At 41.0% G+C, this 19,715-nt stretch overlaps 1 protein-coding gene across 5 annotated transcripts in view; it reads left to right on the forward strand.

Moving 5' to 3' along the window:
- OPA1 (OPA1 mitochondrial dynamin like GTPase) overlaps positions 1–19,715 on the forward strand; it is an 86,890-nt gene that overhangs the window by 27,926 nt on the left and 39,249 nt on the right. For all 5 annotated transcript variants that reach the window (XM_075003943.1, XM_075003945.1, XM_075003944.1 and 2 more), the window contains 15 exons: positions 5,725–5,778; positions 7,819–7,923; positions 8,528–8,614; positions 9,665–9,778; positions 11,068–11,148; positions 11,644–11,718; positions 11,977–12,048; positions 12,145–12,244; positions 12,917–13,047; positions 13,742–13,814; positions 13,914–13,986; positions 14,507–14,622; positions 16,736–16,800; positions 17,535–17,611; positions 18,790–18,955. In XM_075003943.1, the coding sequence (XP_074860044.1) occupies positions 5,725–5,778; positions 7,819–7,923; positions 8,528–8,614; positions 9,665–9,778; positions 11,068–11,148; positions 11,644–11,718; positions 11,977–12,048; positions 12,145–12,244; positions 12,917–13,047; positions 13,742–13,814; positions 13,914–13,986; positions 14,507–14,622; positions 16,736–16,800; positions 17,535–17,611; positions 18,790–18,955 (1,389 nt within the window). The remainder of the gene's footprint in view (positions 1–5,724; positions 5,779–7,818; positions 7,924–8,527; positions 8,615–9,664; positions 9,779–11,067; positions 11,149–11,643; positions 11,719–11,976; positions 12,049–12,144; positions 12,245–12,916; positions 13,048–13,741; positions 13,815–13,913; positions 13,987–14,506; positions 14,623–16,735; positions 16,801–17,534; positions 17,612–18,789; positions 18,956–19,715) is intronic.

The following is a 19,715-nucleotide window of genomic DNA, read 5'->3' on the forward strand; positions in this document are numbered from 1 at the left end:
CCCTAGTATTTATGTGCCTAAGATGTACATAGGTGCCTCCTGGGATTTTCAGAAGTGCCAGGACTTTGGTCATTTATGCTTTTTGATCAAATGGAGTCTCAAAAGTTTCTCACCCAACATTTGAAAGAAGATCTAAGAAAATAAAGGAATAAGTAGACTTGTATGTTCTGTAAAAATGTTGACAGTTTCTTTCGTAATGTAAATTATTGTCAGCCGTGGGTGACCATGGTGTTATCCTGCAACGTACTGCCAACTAAAGCAGTTATGGCCAGCGAAATGCTTAGGAATATTGTTGTGACTGAAATAGGCAGAGTGAAAAATAAGAAGGCGATAATGCTAAACAATTGCAAACTGCAATAACTTAAAGCACATGGCAGGTTAGACTGAGATTCACTGGGAAGTCAGTGGAACTGCATATTGCACTACATGGTCATGCTGCTCTGCAACAGGCATGGTCTATACAACACAGGTGATGTAAGCTGCCCTAATTATGTCAGTGTGCACACTACAGCCTTGTCTCACCAGTGTTAGTATCCTGCCATACCAGTGTAATAACTCTACCTTCATGAGAGGTGTAGGGCTTATATTAGTGCAGATAGGGTGACACAGGGTAGACACCATTACTTCCATCAGCTGTTGGCTGGCTTGTTGACAAGAATGCCATGCGGCGAGAGCCTGACTTCCTGTGGCTCCCTGCTCCTAGCTGGGCTGCTGCCTGGAAGCTCCAGCTCAGCAGCTGAGAAGCCTATGGTGTTCCTCCCTCCCTCCCTGCCAGGCAGGCCTAGGGGTGAGCTGGGCTCCTCACTGGGAGCTGCACTTAGCTGAGACCCTTGGTTCTTCCTCTCCCTCCCTATGTCCCTCTTCAGTTGGGGGAAGCATTTCAGGTGAGGACAAGTGAGTGGACAGAGTCGCTGGGCAAGGTGTGTGTGCATCAGCGGTGGGGGGAGCCGATGCAGTGCTGTCAGAAGGGGTGGGGCCTGGGCAGGACTGATGCCACCAGCCATCATTGTCACGTAGGCTGTGCTGCTCTCCTCCCTCCCCCCCACAACATCCGGAGTGTGCCACCTGGGGCTCTAGCCATGGCTACTGCATCGGTGGCCGGGAGCCTCGGGCCCCTTTGAATTGGGCCCCAGGGCAGTTCTCTCTCTATTCCTCTCCCCACACACACACACATCGACAGGCCTGGGTGAGGACTCTCACCTCTGACAGAAGGAAGGTAGTATGGACATCAGCCCTCTCCAGTAACTATTGCAGTGGCTATAAGTTGACCTAATCGAAGTCAACTTAGGGCTGGAGTGTGGACATGCCCTTAATTCTGACACACTTAACCTGTCTGTATGTAACTGCTAGAAGTGTCTCAGTGCTGGGTGTGTTCCTGTTCCATATTATGGCACATTGTTAGCAGGCTGCTTTCTAGGAACTAGATTAAAGCTACCACAGTCCCTTCCTTTAAGACTGGCAGCAAATTTCATCTAGTGTCTATTGAGAAGAGAAGTTCGGTCATTATCTGCCCACCTTCTCCTGAAGCGTAAAATGGCTTTAGTGGAGAAAAGAGTTGTGCCTCACTTTGAGAGCATTCTTGGAGTGTTGTGCTACCTATTTTCCCTTAAGTTCCTTAGACATTTTCAGTTCCCATTTCAGGAGGCAGGATATTGAATGTTTGTCTAGATTTATCAACACCCCAGAAAACATGTAAACTTTCTTAGAGGGCTATAGGAAGAGGGATATAGATGTTCTTTGGATGTTCGTAAGGCCTAGAAACATTTTATGTATTCCCCCTTTTGTGTTTGTCCTCTTTTCTTCCCTCACTGTTTCCGTGGCTTCTTATCCCTGTCTGCACCTTCCTCCTCCTGCGGCGCTGTCTCTTTGGATGAATGACCTGCACACACGCATACTTAAATGAAAAGCAAATACGGGTTGAACCTCTCTGGTCCAGCACCCTCCAGACCTGACTGGTGCCAAACCAGGAATTTGCCAGACCAGGGAGATCGGTGCTAGCTCTTCTTCTGCTGGCTACCTGCAGGGCTCTGCTCTGGCAGCAGCAGAGGAGTCTGCATTGACAGAGCTTGGGCCCCCGTGCTCCACAACTGCCCTGTCTCTTCCTCCAAGAGCCCAGTGCCCTCTCCTCCCCATCTCATCTTGAGCTTGAATGCTGCAAATGTGCTATTTGAAGGTGTTACTGAGGACAAGGCTCCTGGCTTTCCCCTGTGAGTGAATCAGCCTCGGAGCGCCTGTGGATGCAGGACCAAGGATGTTGCCTAATGAGGGAAGTTCTGTTTACTGAGGCACAGCCTGTGCAAGTATTAAGACATAGTGGCTATCTCAACGCTTACAAAAAAACTTCAAAGTGGCCACGCTAATGGCCAAATCACAGGATACTAATGAGACGCTGAAATGAATATTCAGCACCTCCATTAGCATGCCGCCGACCGTGGCACTTCAGAAGTGCTGTGCTTTGCTCACCTGCGGCTCAACTACACGGGGGTCCTTTTCAAAAGGATCCTGCCAACATGGAATAGGAAGAAGGGGATCTCGATGTTGGCAGGGTCCCTTTGAAAAGGACCCCTGTGTAGGTCAGCTGTGGGCAAGCGAACCACAGCACTTTTTGAAGTGCTGCGGCTGGCAGCATGCAAATGAGGCATTAAATATTTCAGCGCCTCATTAGCATCTCCATTTCAAATTTTTTTTTGTAAGTGTGGACACAGCCAGTGTGTGTTGCTAAAGGTTTCAAGCTACCATCCCTATCCGAATTCTTCTTCGTTACTCTTGCATCCAGGTGCAAAAGAATAGTTTCCTTTCTGTTGGTCCAAGATGGAGAGAGAAGATGACCCACTTCCACACTTCATCTTCACTGCTTACAAGGATCAGCTAATGAATAAGGAAATATTTGGATGTTGGCATATAGGGAGAACTGTAATTTGGCATTGCCTTATGCAAAGTAAATACATACCCAAATGAATCTTGTGGGATGAGTAGCTCCAATAAGCCAGCTGGCACGTAGAACTGGGAATTGTTAATCTGCCAACAGTTACTGTGAAAGCAGAGTGACTGCATTGGTTTGTGTCCTATAAACAGCCTCTTACCCATGCACTTATTTGATGCGCTCCCTAAGCCAATTTGTTTGAATTGTTAGTGACTTCATTTTAAAGTTGAGCTGAATTTCTTAATATTGATAATTATTTCATTGACTTCTAATAAATTATTTCTTAATTGTCCGTTAGGCTTTACATTAGTTTTAAAATAGTTGCATGATGCCTATTCGTAGTATTTCATATTGATTTTATGACATTAATTTTTGAAGAAATGGATTAAATTGTTTTGAACATCTGTTTTTACTTTTTGTTAGATCTACTTTACAAAATCATTTTTGAAAGGATTTTATTAAAAATACTTTCATGCTTGCACAAGATCAGACTTTAGTTCATTGGATACTTACTTTTACACCAATATTTAAAAAAGGCTCCAGAGGAGACCCTGGCAATTATAGACCGATATGTCTAACATCAGTACCAGGCAAATTAGTAGAAACAATAGTAAAGAATAAAATTGCAAGGCACGTAGAAGAGCACGAATTGTTGGGCAAAAGTCAGCATGGTTTCTGCAGAGGGAAGTCGTGTCTAACTAATCTATTAGAATTCTTTGAAGGGGTTAATAAACATGCGGACAAGGGGCACCCAGTGGACATAATATACCTAGATTTCCAGAAAGCCTTTGACACGGTCCCACACCAAAGGCTTTTATGTAAATTAGGCGGTCCTGGGATAGGAGGAAAGATCCTTTCATGGATCGGGAGTTGGTTAAAAGACAGAAAACAAAGGGTTGGAATAAATGGTAAATTTTCACAATGGAGGGGGGTAACTAGTGGTGTTCCCTAGGGGGTCAGTCCTGGGACCGATCCTGTTCAACTTGTTCATCAATGATCTAGAAAATGAGGTAAACAGTGAGGTGGCAAAGTTTGCAGCTGACACCAAGTTGTTCAGGACAGTCAAAACCAAAAGGGATTGTGAAGAACTACAAAAAGATCTCAGCAAACTGAGTGACTGGGCAGCAAAATGGCAAATGAAATTTAATGTGGGTAAGTGTAAGGTAATGCACATTGGAAAAAATACCCCAAATTACATGTACAACATGATGGGGTCAAATTTAGCTACGACAGATCAGGAAAGGGATCTTGGAGTTATAGTGGATAGTTCTCTGAAGACATCCACGCAGTGTGCAGCGGCAGTTAGTAAAGCAAATAGGATGTTAGGAATTATTAAAAAAGGGATAGATAATAAGACAAAAGATATCATACTTCCCCTATATAAAACTGTGGTACGCCCACATCTTGAGTACTGCATGCAGATGTGGTCTCCTCACCTCAAAAAAGATATATTGGCATTAGAAAAGGCACAGAAAAGGGCGACTAAGATGATTAGGGGTTTGGAATGGGTCCCATATGGGGAGAGGCTAGAGAGACTGGGACTTTTCAGTCTGGAAAAGAGGCGTTTGAGGGGTGATATGATAGAGGTATATAAAATTATGAATGGTGTGGAGAAAGTGAATGTAGAAAAATTATTTACCTTTTCCCATAATACAAGAACTAGGGGACACCAAATGAAATTGATGGGTAGTAGGTTCAAAACTAATAAAAGGAAATTTTTCTTCACACAGCGCACAGTCAACCTGTGGAACTCCTTGCCGGAGGAGGCTGTGAAGGCCAGGACTCTATTAGAGTTTAAAAAAGAGCTCGATAAATTTTTGCAGGTTAGGTCCATAAATGGCTATTAGCCAGGGGTAAAGTATGGTGCCCTAGCCTTCAGTACAAGGGCAGGAGATGGATGGCAGGAGATAAATCACTTGATCATTGTCTTCTGTTCTCCTTCTCTGGGGCACCTGGCATTGGCCACTGTCGGCAGACGGGATACTGGGCTGGATGGACCTTTGGTCTGACCCAGTATGGCCATTCTTATGTTATGTTCTCACTGTTTCCCACATATTAATAGCATCTGAGTGACCACATATGCTAATGTAAACCATCCCATCAAGATTTCATACTGAAAAATAATGGAACAGTAAAATATACTTAATGCATTTGCAGAATACGTTGTTCCTCTTAGAACTTGGCTACATAAGTTAATACAGTGCTCAGTCGTGTACAAGAGACAAATAAGAATGTGATGTCTAACCGATCACATTTATAAATCTTAAATATAAGCACCAGAAGAAAATGCACTGCACCATCCTGAGGATGCTGATAGTTTAGAGATATTTTGTGTATTGGCATACTTAGCAGGAAGTCATGTTGGAACCAAGTTGATACAAGTTAGTGTTTTCATCTTCAGAGTGCCATACTAATTAAATAAAAATTAGGCCCAGACAGCTTGGCTACCAGATCTTATTAATCAATTGGTGGAGGGAAATATTCCCAGAAGAAGATACTGAATTTTATTTCTTTTGCCTAATTTGTCATTATTTGATCCTGCAAGTGATAATTTTTTGTTGGCTTGCAGAAAGATTTAGACTTCATTTGTATGGGCTTTTTCTTTTCGGATGGAATCTTTAGCCACTTTAAATCCCAAATGATTATTTGATTTAAGAACTCAATTTGACTGAAAAGGTGTGCTAAATTAGTTACGTTTGCTAAAGCTTCTGGTTTGAGATTCCATTGCACCCTGAGGATAAACTAAACATATGTACTATATGACCAAGCAGGGGTCATGAGTGCGTTTTCTAACATTGTAGGTCTCTGACAAAGAGAAGATTGATCAGCTTCAAGAAGAACTTCTGCACACTCAGGTACGTAGCCCAAATAACATGAGACCAAAGTTCAGAACATCAGGGCTACATCTACATGAGAGGCTTTTACTGGCAAAACTGGGCTTTTGTCAGCAAAACCCACAGAGAGTCTACATGCAAAATGTGCTTTGTCGACAGTTGGCCAACAAAAACTGGCACATCCACTGTCAGCATTATACCTCTCCCCATTCAGGTATGATGCCTCTCTTAACAGTATTCGGTCAACAAAACAGCCATGTAGACGCTCCAGGGCCCTTTTGTCAACAGATAGGGCTTCTGGTTCACCAGGCAGCGCTATTTGCAGAGCTTTCGGTTAGTCATGCTGTCAAGAGAGGGCCTGGCAGTGTGGCTGCTCTGTCGACAGAGAAGGTTGCTCTTTCAGTCTGCATTTATGTGTAGATGTGATCTGTCGACAGAAGTTTTGCTGGGAAATCCCTTCTGACAGTCACTTCTGTCGACAGGTTTCTCATGTAGCTGTAGCCCAGAAGTGCAAAACTGGAATAGCTGAACAAAAATGCCATGAAGATATAAGACATCTTGCTGATATTGAATCCCCTCCTGCCTTTCCCAGCCACTCCCCACCTTTAACTGGTTAAGCCAACCATTTATCTGGTTAATCAATTAAATGGGGTTTTGCATCCCTAACAAGCAATTGGAGCACTGTGGTTAACTACGGATCTAAAGCAGGTTTCTAAATCCGCAAGTAGACTCTAAATCCACGAGTAGATGCTAAATCCTAAGGGTCTTGGTGACACTGATCATTGACCATACCCCCTCATCTATTAGTGTTGTCTGTGGGAATTGGAAGCAGCCAGTACCTATGAAATTCAGGCCACTCATTTTAGTTGTTTAAATGTGAATTTAGATGGTCCAAATTTAAAGAATCTGACTTGGTTCTATAGTTCTAAAATAATCTGATGCTGGAGGTATGCTTTGCTTGTGGTAACTGAAACGTATACTGTCTAAAACAGAGGTTTTCAGCCTGTGACCTCTATCTTTGGTATTTCCAAAGAAGTACACACACCATTTGAAATTTTGTAGTGGTCTGAAAATGAAAGAAGATTGAAAACTGCTGTCAGAAAGCATTTTTGTTGCGCGTGTACAATTGGTAGAAGTAATTTCAGAGAGAGCTTCATTCCTGTCCCTTCTCGCTTCATGAAGAAGTCTTTTTGTGGACCATAGTTTTACATCTTCTGGTTTATGATCTTACTGTATCCTCTATACCTGTGGTGTCCAACCAGTTCTGAAGCAGCAGCCACTATTAGTGGCTACTGCTATAGCAAACTAGCCACGTTATTCTGAAAATATATTTATTGTTCAAGCCCATTAGCCCCACACTATCAGCCAAATAGCCATGTGTGACTATTGTGTTGGACATCACAGCTCCGTACGTGCGGCTTGTCTATGCTAAACCAGAGATTGATGCTCTGGACACCAATCTCCTGGGGGTCGATTTAGCAGGTTGCTCTCCAACCAACCCCAATACTCTGCACGGTCGTGAGGCCTAAGGGAAGTCGACAGGAGAGTTTCTCCCATCAACCTTCCACTCTGAGGCTGCCGCAGAAGTTTGGTTTAAGGTACATTGACTCCATTTATGCTGTTCACGTACCTGGAGTTGTGTATCTTCAGTTGACTTTCTCCCTAAGTGTGGATCTGCCCCGGATTAATTGAGAGTGGAATATCAAATGAAAGAGCATTTTTAATCAGGTCTCTTTTTATTCTCTTCTGTCTCTGGTTTTCACTGTGTTTCAGTTGTTTTTCTGATTGTTTAAAAATTGTCATTTATGATGAAGGTATTGTCAAGTTGGTTCTTCAATCTTTTTTTTAATTAACAGTATTCACTTGGTTATATAGACTTTTAACAAACTTCCCATGGTTACATATTTTCTGAGGTTTCGAATGATTTGTTTGGAGTGTGATTTTTTTTTTTTTTTTTTTTTTTTTAACCCCCATATAGTAAATTTTAGTAATTTGTAGGGAAAAGTTTGCTGGTCTGTGCACACTGTTTTCCATGGTAACTCTGTCTGTACTGTTTTGTAGCTGAAATATCAACGAATTCTTGAGCGCTTAGAGAAGGAAAACAAAGAACTAAGAAAGTTGGTTTTGCAGAAAGATGACAAGGGTATTCATCAAAGAAAGCTAAAGGTACTGTAACAGTCTCTCAAGTGTCAGAACAGAAGCTGGCTATGAGCTCTACAGTGTTGTTCTAAATTGCTTTACTTCATTAATTCTTACTTAGCAATTGGTCTTTTAGCATAAAAAATGCTGTTGATAAATGGCACTTTACATTTAGGGATACTGTTAAGCAATCTGATGAACCTCCTATCTAACTGTGCTTTTAACTGTATGTAATTACATGTGTCACTCACGTCCTATCGAGCACTAATGAAGTTACTAAATCTAAAAAGGTTGAATTTATGATTCGTGCATCATTATGTAGCTAAGATTTTTCTAGCTGTTTGTGCATAGTCTGCAGCCCGTCTGTGGTTTGAAATAGTACTTTGAAACTTGGCAGAGGGATAGTTCTGAAGTCAAGGAAATATCTTTTGATGGCTCCAAAATACATCCATGCAGATTTTAATAAGTAAAGGGTTGTTGAAAAAAATCCATCATGGTGGAAAATTTAAACCTTGATGAGAGGTGTAAGCATAATCTTCTTTTATAGGACATAAAGATGAAAATTCTTGGCACTTGGTCTTAGCTCTTTTAACCAGTTGAGCTTTTTCCCCTGCATTTCAATTCTTTTTAGAAATCTTTGATTGATATGTACTCTGAAGTTCTAGATATTCTCTCTGACTATGATGCCAGCTACAATACCCAAGATCATCTACCTCGGGTAAGTTGGTGAGGTCTTAAAGATTTATGTAACTTTAAGCAGAAAATGTTATTTCATGGAATTAGCGCTGTGGTACAGAATGAATGAGAAAGTTAATATCTATTGGTTTGCAGAACCCAAATTAAGAGTTGGGGCAATTTTAATATTATATGTAGAAAAATCAGCCAAATCATTTAAGCTAAAGACCTTCATGTACCCTTGTATAATAAAAATTAGAACTGATAATAAAAATTTGTCTGATAATGTGGGACTTTGCCTTACCGCGTAGTTCAGAATCTTTTATCCATTTTACTGTTAAATGGTTGGTGAAACCAGCAGTTTTGAATACAAATCACTTTTTGAACGCTGGATGCTGATGTAGTTTTCAGTTTTGAATGTCTGCATCCATACACCCCACTGGAATTCGGTACTAATTCAGATCCAGATTGAAAGAAGCTTATTTTCCTGTTCAAATATGACCTAAATGTTGTGAGAACACACCACGTGGCTTCATCACCATTAAATCAAACCCTGATTTGGCTGTGAACATTGGGTACGTCTACACTAATGGAAATAATGCTGGTGATCGATCTTTCAGGGTTCAATTTAGTATGCCTGGTGAGGACACATTAAATGGATCTGTCAGGCACCACCATCAACCCTGGTACTCCTCAGTCGTGAGGAATAAGGGAAGTCAATGGGAGAGTTTCTCCCAGTGACCTTTTGCTGTGGGAATGGTGGCAAAAATCAATTTTAGGTAGTTGACTCTGGCTACAAGAATTGCGTAGCTGGATTTGCATATCTAAAATTGATTTTACCTCCTAGTGTAGACCTGTCCGTAGGCACAGCCTGATGCAGAGGCAGACACTGTTCACTTTGCCCTGAATGGAAAAACTTTTGTATGAATAAAATCAGATGTTAATCTATTAAGAAATTAATTATTTGTGGCAGTATTTCTGTTGTCAATTACACACGTGTAACCAGCTCTTAATAACCCTAAGCCTAAACTGTCCTACTGAAGAAACTGCTTCATTTATGAAAAGCCAGTGACTACTAATACTTTCATTTAAGGTTGTAGTGGTTGGAGATCAGAGTGCAGGAAAAACCAGTGTGTTAGAAATGATTGCACAGGCCCGGATATTCCCTCGTGGGTCTGGGGAAATGATGACCCGTTCTCCTGTTAAGGTAAGAAACAGTATCTTAACAGTATTCCAAATATTGTAAAGTATCCCAGTAGGATAAATTGATTTAATGCAGCCTAAATTAACTTTGCATGTCTTTTTTTGAGCATTCAACATAAATTGGCTGTTGCCTTTTTATGGCTGGTGGGCTAAACCAGTACTTTTTGTCAGGGTGTAGCGGTTGCTAATGTGAATGATCCCACTGATCTCACTTGAGGTTACTCATACTAAGTAAACATTATGCCCAGATGTATTTCAAGAATTGGACCTTTAATTTTTAGATGTGAAGTAATACATAAATATGTGCTGCTTATGTCTCTTCATATTGGTTCTGCCTCATCCTCTGTTTCTATAAATAATACAGTAAAAGCATAGTTATCCAGCATTTGGTTAATCAGTATGCCCAGCCGGGGCTCGTGTCTTGCTGCCATGGTGCTGTCTGCCACGGGGCTGGTGTCTCACTGCCAGGCCAGGGGTTGGGAGTAGAGTGGGGCCGGTTGCCTGGGGTAGGGGGTGCAGAGCGGTGCTGGTTGGTGGCCTGAGCTCTGATAACTAACTGGCACATTTTATTATCCAGCATCTCCAGTTCCCCAGGGATGCTGGATAATAAAGCTTGTGCTTTATTCCTAACTTCTGGGACCCCACCTACCAGATTTCCCACCCCCACCCCATCCTCAGTGCCTGCTATTCCTTCTCCCATAGATTCCACTGCTCCTGAAGCTCCTGACTCCCTCTCTCCCACCCCATCTGTCTATCCCCACATGCTCCCAGCTGCTCCCTGATGCCAAGAGTTGCTGCCTTCTTGGTTTTGTCAGGTGAGGACCTGGCCACCATCCTGTGGCATGATGCAGAGTGCATCTCAGGTGGCACATGGAATGAAGCAGAGTGGGTACCAGTCTGCAGGGTTAGACCATGGCATCCTCCATCCGAGCCTGATTTTAAACAATGGGAGAGAAGCTAACCCTTTAGTTCCCACATTTCTTGTGCCCATGCCAGACCCTACCCCACAAGACAGGAGCAGCTGCTGTGGGGTGGCTTGTCATGGACTTTATTCAAATTCATGATTGCTGTAAACTCCCTCCAAAAATCATAGCTTATCCATCCCAAGAATGCCTAAAGGAATTCCATTTAGAGAGCTGCCAATCAAGCCCCTTTCTTAGTTAGTAAATTCCTTCAAATAATAATGGAAAATGTTAAAAATCCCTATTTTTGTTTTGTTTGGAGTTTTTCTATCTTGTAAATCTTGGCTATTAACATTTTCTCAGTTACACATCTCTTCATCCTAAATATTAGGTAACGCTTAGTGAAGGTCCCCACCATGTGGCTTTGTTCAAAGACAGCTCTCGGGAGTTTGATCTGACCAAGGAAGAGGATGTGAGTACAATAAATGTCTTGGGATGAGTGGAAACTTGGACATATCCTTGTGTGGAAAAATAGATGTCTGTACTGGCTATTGCCCACTGAATATAAGGATTAAAAGACAGTTGAACAAAGTGGGGTATGGTGTTAAATCTTACACTGTGTTTCAGTGTCATTGCTACATAGATTTGAACAGCAATTTAGTGGGCAGAATAGAGCAGGAGTGTGACAGTAAGAACTCCTGCTCCCAGGCAGGCTACTGAGTTGAGAGTCTTTGGGCAAAGCAGTAAAGCGTTCTGTGTTTACCAAACTATGAAAGTGGCATTTTGCTTGCCTGCATCTCAGGTGTGTTTGGAGGTATAGTCAGTGATGGAAACAATGACCTTTGGATGAAGAGTGTTCTGTAGTTGCTGAGTCATTTTGTTTGCCAGTGAGGGTGCCTGCTCTTGAGCATTCACAAGTACTATTTGACTCTGATGAATACAATCTGATATCTTTGTGTCAAACCAGCTTGCAGCCTTGAGACATGAGATAGAAATCCGAATGAGGAAAAGTGTAAAAGAAGGATGTACTGTCAGTGCTGAGGTAAGGCTTATCATTCATTTCATGCAAAATCTCATTTATGCTTCTCCCATCAATGATTAGTCTGCGTCCAATCAGTTTTTAGCTATTTCAAGATCTTGTACTGTATGAAGAAATGTATTTATTCTATAAAAGTGGTTCTGCTATCAGGCATCTTGGTCATCTGACCTCTTGCTTAAAAAAGCAAAAAGTCAGGGCCCGTGTGAAAAGTTTCATTCCAACATTTTATTTGTTTGTTTGTTTGTTTGTTTGTTTAAACAGACCATCTCCTTAAATGTGAAAGGTCCTGGTCTGCAGAGAATGGTGTTGGTCGATTTACCTGGTGTCATTAGTGTAAGTATAGAACAGCCAATGGATGTGGTCTTCCCAAAAGGAAACAGTCTTTTGTTCCACCTCTCCTTTTACAAACATATTCTGTTCTTCCTTTAGACGGTGACATCAGGTATGGCACCAGACACTAAGGATACTATCTTTAGCATCAGCAAGGCCTACATGCAGAACCCAAATGCCATCATCCTTTGTATTCAAGGTAAATTAGGACTCTAAACAATAAGTGGCATGTGCTTGTGCTAATTAAAACCTGATAGTGTATTCTTTAGGTCATTCATCCAGATTTCTATAAAAATGACCCTGAACAGAAGTCAGTTCTTAATTGCTTAGCACAATGTTAGGGAAAGCTCTCTAGATGGGTCCTCTGAAGCACTGTGGGTCCCACAGTTCACTCTCTGATGTCTGTCTTTTATCTTAAACTTGTGGCATATTTTGTTAGACCTTTTTGTCACCAATACAAAAAAACTCGCATTTTTATTACTTTTAAAAATATAACCAAGACAGTGGTAGCACTGTTTAAACTCCAGATTTTCACAAAACAGGGCCCCTAAGCTAACAGACAATAGTAGATAGACTTTTTTATAACTGAAAATTGTGTTGTACTTTTTCCAAACAAAATTTTGGTGAATAGTTTCAAGTTTTGGTGTATTTTAGTTTTGGTGGAAGCTTATTTGTATCATTAGCCACTAAAGGACAAGAATTTTCATGTGCAAATTTGCACTTCTTGTGCCAAAAGCTAAATAATGAGGCATTCTTTCATTAGTATTTTTGTCTTAAGCAATTTAACAAAAAAATAACCATAATGCCCCGAGTTTGAATGTTGTAGATCATACAACAGTTCTTGAAATAACATTTTAAAAAATCTTTTCAGATGGCTCAGTGGATGCAGAACGTAGCATTGTCACTGATTTAGTCAGTCAGATGGATCCTCATGGGAAAAGGACCATCTTTGTTTTGACCAAGGTGGACCTTGCTGAGAAAAATGTGGCCAGCCCAAACAGGGTAACTATATAAACCTTCTGTTCTCATGTCAAAGCATATGGAGAGGCACTTGTGCAGATAATTGTGGTGCAAATACAAGCATAAAAGTGCCCCTAACTTTTTGGGAGTGTTTTTAAATGAAAAGAAAAAGATGTCTGTTAGTGTATCCTATATGGGGAGAGGAAGGGGGTGTATCATTTTTAATTTGTGCAAGTTTTTGCTTTTATTGAATTTTGCTGTGTGACCGTGGTCACATAATTTCAACTCTGTGCCACCTTTTCACATCTGTAAAATGGATATAATAAACTTCTCTTCTTTGTAAAGTGTTTTATAATATATGGGAATAAAATGCTAAATAGCTTGCTCCTAAAAATTATTTTAAGTAAGATCTAAGAAAGTCAGGAAAATATGTATTAGTTATAAGCTTATGCAAGTTTAATTGTTGTGAGAACCTGCAGTCCAGTCAGCGTTCAATTTCATGTGACTTTCCACTTTTTCTAGCTATTAATTGTGGTTTTTGGTATTAAGTTTTTTCTTATATTAGTTTCTTTAATTACCATTTTCAAAATGCAGTGAAACCTCTGTGCAATCTCTTTAGACTATTTAGGACTAACACTGTCTCTGAGTATATGATGTTTGAGACATTTTAATATTGCATTAATAAAATGAGAGACTGGACACAAGATCAACATATATTTTGTACTTACTTGTGTAGATACAACAAATCATTGAAGGTAAACTTTTCCCAATGAAGGCTTTGGGTTACTTTGCAGTCGTTACAGGAAAAGGTAATCCAGAGTTCTGTGTCTATTTGTTTCTTTTTATTTGTTGGTGCAGAATCAATGTCTAAATGGAATTGTTGTGCGTTTATTCCTTTCTCTTTCCAGGAAACAGCAGTGAAAGTATCGAATCTATTAAAGACTACGAAGAGGAATTTTTTCAAAATTCAAAATTGTTGAAGTATGTTGCAAATTATACTTTTTAGTAAAGTGAATTGCCTCATTAAATGCTGTCGTACATTCTTGTGGCATAATGTGGCTGCAACCTTCTAGTGTGAAAGCATTATGTGTATGTTGCAACGTCAGGCAAGTCTCAGATCTTTGGACAGCAAGCAACACTATCCTTTCAGACACTCAGCTGTGTGGTCCATCTTTAGTGAACTGGGGATAGTTTTCTGATTTAGCAAACTTAACACTTTATCTGAAGAACGAAATATAATTCATGCTGCTTAGACACTGAAGTCTAAAATTTTCGCTCTAGGCTTGCAGGGTACATGGTTTTTTTCTCATCCTTCAAGGAGAACTCCAAATACAGTTACGTACACTAGGTGTTTTGTAGGGAGACTCAAGTTTTTAGGATGATGCATGTTCTTTTTTAAATTGTTCTTTGTATAGAAAGCAAAGATTTGTTCCTGGAGTAACAGCACTGAAAAGACACTTTTAAACTATGGCTATGAACATATGAGTCTCTTTCTTTATAGGACATGTATGCTGAAGGCACACCAGGTGACAACACGGAACCTAAGTCTTGCTGTGTCAGACTGTTTTTGGAAAATGGTGAGAGAGTCAGTGGAGCAGCAAGCAGATGCTTTTAAAGGTAATATTTTTGATTTAATGCCCCTGAAGGCACAGACTTGTAGGCTACATCTACACTAGCAAGTTCTTTCAGAAAATCAGGCCCCTTTTTTGAAAAAACACACAGAGTGTCCAGACACGAAATACACTCTTTCGATCTGAAATCAAAAGAACATGGCTCTTCTTCTGGAATCCCTCTTCCTCTCTCAGATCAGGAAGAGCACATTCTTTCAAGAGCTCCTGGTGAGGGGTTGGGGGGAAGCAGTCAAGTAGCACTTTAAAGACTTTGATAGAAGTTTTGATAGAATACAGACTAACACGGCTATTTCTCTGTCACTATTCTCCTTGGGGAAAAAGTGTGTATTGACACTCTGCGAGCCCTTTTTTCGAATGAGCAGTCCTCATGATGTCAGATTTTTTGATCCCTGGCTCATTCTTTAGAAAGAGCAGGGGCTGTGTGGATGCTCTCTATCAAAAGAGCAGATCTATCTTTTGATCCACCTTGTTGTGTGTGGATGTGCTCTTGCGAAAGACAATATTCCAGAAAATCATCTTTTGAAAGATCACTGTGGTGTAGAAGCAGCCATGGTATTAGCTAGAGTTAGTCGTAACGGAACCTGGATATTTGCAAGTTTCCATTGTACAGCTCTGTAATTCTAGTGTTTGGCATGCCCTGGGCAGCACCTCTCTCCATAACAGATTGTCTGTAGTCATTAATAAGAAGTTGTCGTGTCATGTTGCCTTGGGGATCTCAAGTGAAGGATAATTTGTGGCACATAGGCCCCAACTTTATTAAATAAGGTAATTAACATCTTGCCATCATCCATGAAATGATAAGCCAGCCCTCCCCAAGAGAAGAACCACAGGGCATATGGCCTGCCCCTGCTATTGTATGGATGACAGGCAAACCTTGCTGCAGTAGGAGGAAGCACTGAATGACCCTTTGGTTCTCTTTCAGCTCACCTAAAAACACAGTGCTGTTCTGTTCCTCCCAGTCAATAATGGTCTGTCTGCAGCTTCTAGCGCAGCTAGAGATAAGACTCTCATTAGCAAGGCCCAAGCAAGTGTGTTAACAATAGCAGCAAGATCCTTGCAGTTTGGGCTACAGCTGTGGATCTCAAGCTCACCTAACGCTCTGTGCTTACAAGGTCAAACTCCAGTCCAAGTCACATCCATGCTGCTTTTTTAGCATGATAACTTGAGCTCCACTCGTGTAAGCCTGTCTGCCTGAACTGGGCATCACACTGTCAGCAGCAGTGGAGACGTACCCAAAGAGGGCTCCTTAGAACCAGAAGAGCAACCAGTGACACAACCTGAAACTAAGCTTGGGTTGTGATAAACCAGGAGAGATGAGAAACCCCCTGGCATCCATGAGGAAACCCTCTGGAAACCCACCTCAGTCACCACTACCCTATGAATCTGTAGAAAGATGAGGTGTAAAGGGTTAATGCCTGAGCCAAATTCATGCTGTGGTGGCTAGGAGTCTAAATGTTTGTTGCTAAACAAGTGTTATCTCTTCAATAAATGTGCAGTGTCCTTCAATGATCTCTCCTCTTCTCAAAGTGCTGGTGATAATGCCTTCCACGAACTCCTCCCACAGTTCCTCCCTCCTCCCACTGTAAAATCCTAACCAAATCCACATCCTCCAAAAGTTTTCCTAGTGTTTATAAATGTGGTAAAACAGTTGGTAACTTTTTAAAATGGATTGAGTACCTATTAAATCATAGTTAAAACCACAGAGAAATCTTCTGCTAGACATAGTTCCAAATAAATACATTTGCCTCATATTAAAACATAGAAGTGAAGGACAAATCTTAGGATAGGTTTGGCTAATGGTACTGTGAGTTGTTACCATGTAACTCTTGGTCACTAAATAGCTTTATGGTGAAAAATTTCAAAATATATTCCCTTTCTGCTGTGGCCTTTCAAATTTGGCTCATGCCTGGAGAATAAAATATATTTTTTCCTCAGTAGCATGGTTTACTTGAATATCAAGTGCAAGATTGATTTGTCACAAATAAGTTTCCTGGGAATTTAAAGAACAGGTGATTTCCTACAATAGCCAGACATTCCGAACAGATTATAAAGGAGTCTTAATAAATCTATATCTCTGATTCTTCTTTTTCTTTTTATAGCAACGCGTTTTAATCTTGAGACTGAGTGGAAGAACAACTACCCCCGGTTACGAGAGCTTGACCGGGTAAATTCTATTACACATTTACTTGATATATTAGAAAATGTGTATTAAGATGGTGGGTTGGAAATTATAGGTCTTATTCTCATTTGTACCATGGCTCCTTTGCAACATTCTAGCACTGTAAAAGGACCTTAAAGATGGCATCATTTAAAAATTTACCCTTACATTGCTTTTAAGGTCTCTTTCAGATACCAGAACTATGTAAATGGACCTTAATGTAAATGAGATTCAGGTTTTGTGTGATATGAAATCAGTCACTTCAAAACTTTAGTCACTTGAGTGTAACAAAACATAAGTCTCTGTTTTCAAATAACTGTGGTGCTGTTGAAACCCTATAATCTCTACAGAGTTGATCTCACCAAACTAACAAGGAACAATGCTTCTTTGTAATCATGTAGATTATTATTCTGTCAATTCATCCTGCCTTCTCTGTCCTTGCTGGAGGACAGGATATTGATATAAATAAGTCTCTCTTCTCTGTGCACCTTGTGAAGATTCTTGTACATTTTAATGCCCACTTATGCACAGGAATTGAGCAGCAGAGCAGAACAAATTGATAGCATGATAACCAGGCTAGCATGTTACAAGTATAACTGCTGGCTAGCACACAGCTGGAATTGCAAGTTTTAGGTATGCAAGTCATGAATGGTATTTATGTGCACCTGATAGAAAATTAGTCTAGATATATTCAAGGTAAAATCATAATCACTGAGTCTTTTTACTTGTCTTTTGCATAGAACGAGCTGTTTGAAAAAGCGAAGAATGAAATCCTTGATGAGGTTATAAGTTTGAGCCAGGTCACACCAAAGCATTGGTACAGTAACTATGTAGTTTCCCATTTATGCTCTATGTTCCTCTCCCAAAAACAGATGAGTGGGTTTTTTTTATACGACCAATTTTTTGTTTAGATTTAAATTAAAAAATGGTGACTGTTGCCTAACCTGAGATTGCCTTTGCCATCTGGAATGCCTGCACACCTTTCCACCTAAACTTCTTTCTTGTTCTAGATCTCAAAACTTGTATGTTGTCTTGGTCAATACAATACATTTTTCTGCCATCCAAGGAAGACTTGAAGTAACAAGCACTAGATAGATCCAGGAGTGAACCTGAATGTGCAAAGCAAGGGTGCCTTTAAATTAAGATGATGACAGGCAGATAGTTTTAACGTTTCTCCAGCTTAGGGAGAATAAAGATATTTAGTAAAAGTAAAGCAAAGATTGATTTGGCTTACTCGTGTGCTAGTGAGATGGAAGGAGATGGAGTGACCCTTCTGAAAAGTTCTTCAGTCATTCCTCCTGACTTGACATATCAGCTCACCATGAGACTGCTGTCTCCTGATTATTTTAAAACCGCTTTGCCCATATAATGTTAAATCTTCCTAAACATCTTAACATAGAATCCTTGTAGCTGTGTTGGCCCCAAGATTCTAGCAAGAGGAGGTGGGTGAGGAGTTGAAGATGAGCTCTGTTTAAGCTGGATAGCTTTTTCATCAACAGAAGCTGATGCAATAACAATATTCCCTCACCCACTTTGTTGCTCTATATTGCTTTAAACCAATATTTACAGTTATTCTGGTGGTTAAATCATCACTAATAAAGCCTGTTTTTATTTGATTGTGTATTAACTGTGTGTACTGCAACACAAATAGGGACCATGGTGGTTCAGTCCATAGTGACAGGAGAAGCTAATCTGACTGGTGAGCTTTCATATATATATTTATGATGAGGTGAACGTGAAAGTTGGAATCCTCCGCTAGTTTCATCATTCATCAAGTCAATGACTTAGGGTAAAAAAATCCAGACAAGTATCTTTGTTCGTTCAGCAGAATGAAGTAAGGAGAAGTTCATGGGTGAGGGTTGGTGTTAGGAGTAATAAAAGTGCAAGATGACATCTGTCTTCTCAGTCTGTTCAGGTAGTTTAAATTAGATAGGACATATGGATTAGACCTCTGTGAACTGGAAGTTATCACAGATGTTATCCCTTTCAATGCAGGGAGGAGATTCTTCAAAAAACTCTGTGGGAAAGAGTATCTACTCATGTGATTGAGAACATCTACCTGCCTGCAGCACAGACCACGAATTCAGGGACATTCAATACCACTGTGGACATCAAGCTGAAGCAGTGGACTGACAAACAACTGCCTAATAAAGCAGTAGAGGTTAGAATTTAATTAGTTGAATGCATTTTAGTTTTATATATACAAACATCTCCTTGCTTTCATATTTACAACCCTTTACTTTTCCATTAGAAAGCCTGTTAAAACAGGGATAGGGAACCTGACCTACAGAAAGATCACTGAGGGGCCATGCAAGAGTGAGAAGCCAAAGAAAATACTCACAACCCTCATTCATGTGGCCCCTGACTGAGACACCTCACAATCAAGTGAGAAGGGAGGATCAAGGTTCAGGGCTCTCCCCCTCAGACCAGATTAGCTCTTTTGGGGGCCTGAGGCTAGCAGATTTTGGCCATCCCAGGGCTCTGTGGTGAGGCCAAAAATGAGGGAGGGTGTGGGCAGGACCCAGGGAACAGGAGGGTCTGAGCAGGAGATAGGGTGCATGAGCGGTGTGGGTTTGCAGGGTCTGGATGAGAGGGAGGATGCAGGAGTGGGGTGGGGGTGCCAAGCTTGGGCAAGAGAGGGGATGTGGGAGTGGGTAGGTAGGTCTATGAGGGAGAAAGGGTATGTAAGGGTAATGAAGGGGCTGGGGGGAATGCTTATCTGCACAGCTGCCTGTGAGTGCACACAGGCCTCTGCCCCCTGTTATGCTTCTGTTCCCCCCTTCCACAGACCCTCACATGCCAGATCCAGGTAAGCCACGGTATGGATTCAGATTATGGACCAAAGGATCTAGGATCGCCAGTCCTGTGTTAAAAAGAAGGTTAGGAGTTAGGAGTAAAGGCACCAGAAGAGCAGTTCTGAG

This window comes from Carettochelys insculpta, chromosome 10 (genome assembly GCF_033958435.1).
Source record: "Carettochelys insculpta isolate YL-2023 chromosome 10, ASM3395843v1, whole genome shotgun sequence".
In the NCBI taxonomy this organism is placed as follows: domain Eukaryota; kingdom Metazoa; phylum Chordata; order Testudines; family Carettochelyidae; genus Carettochelys; species Carettochelys insculpta.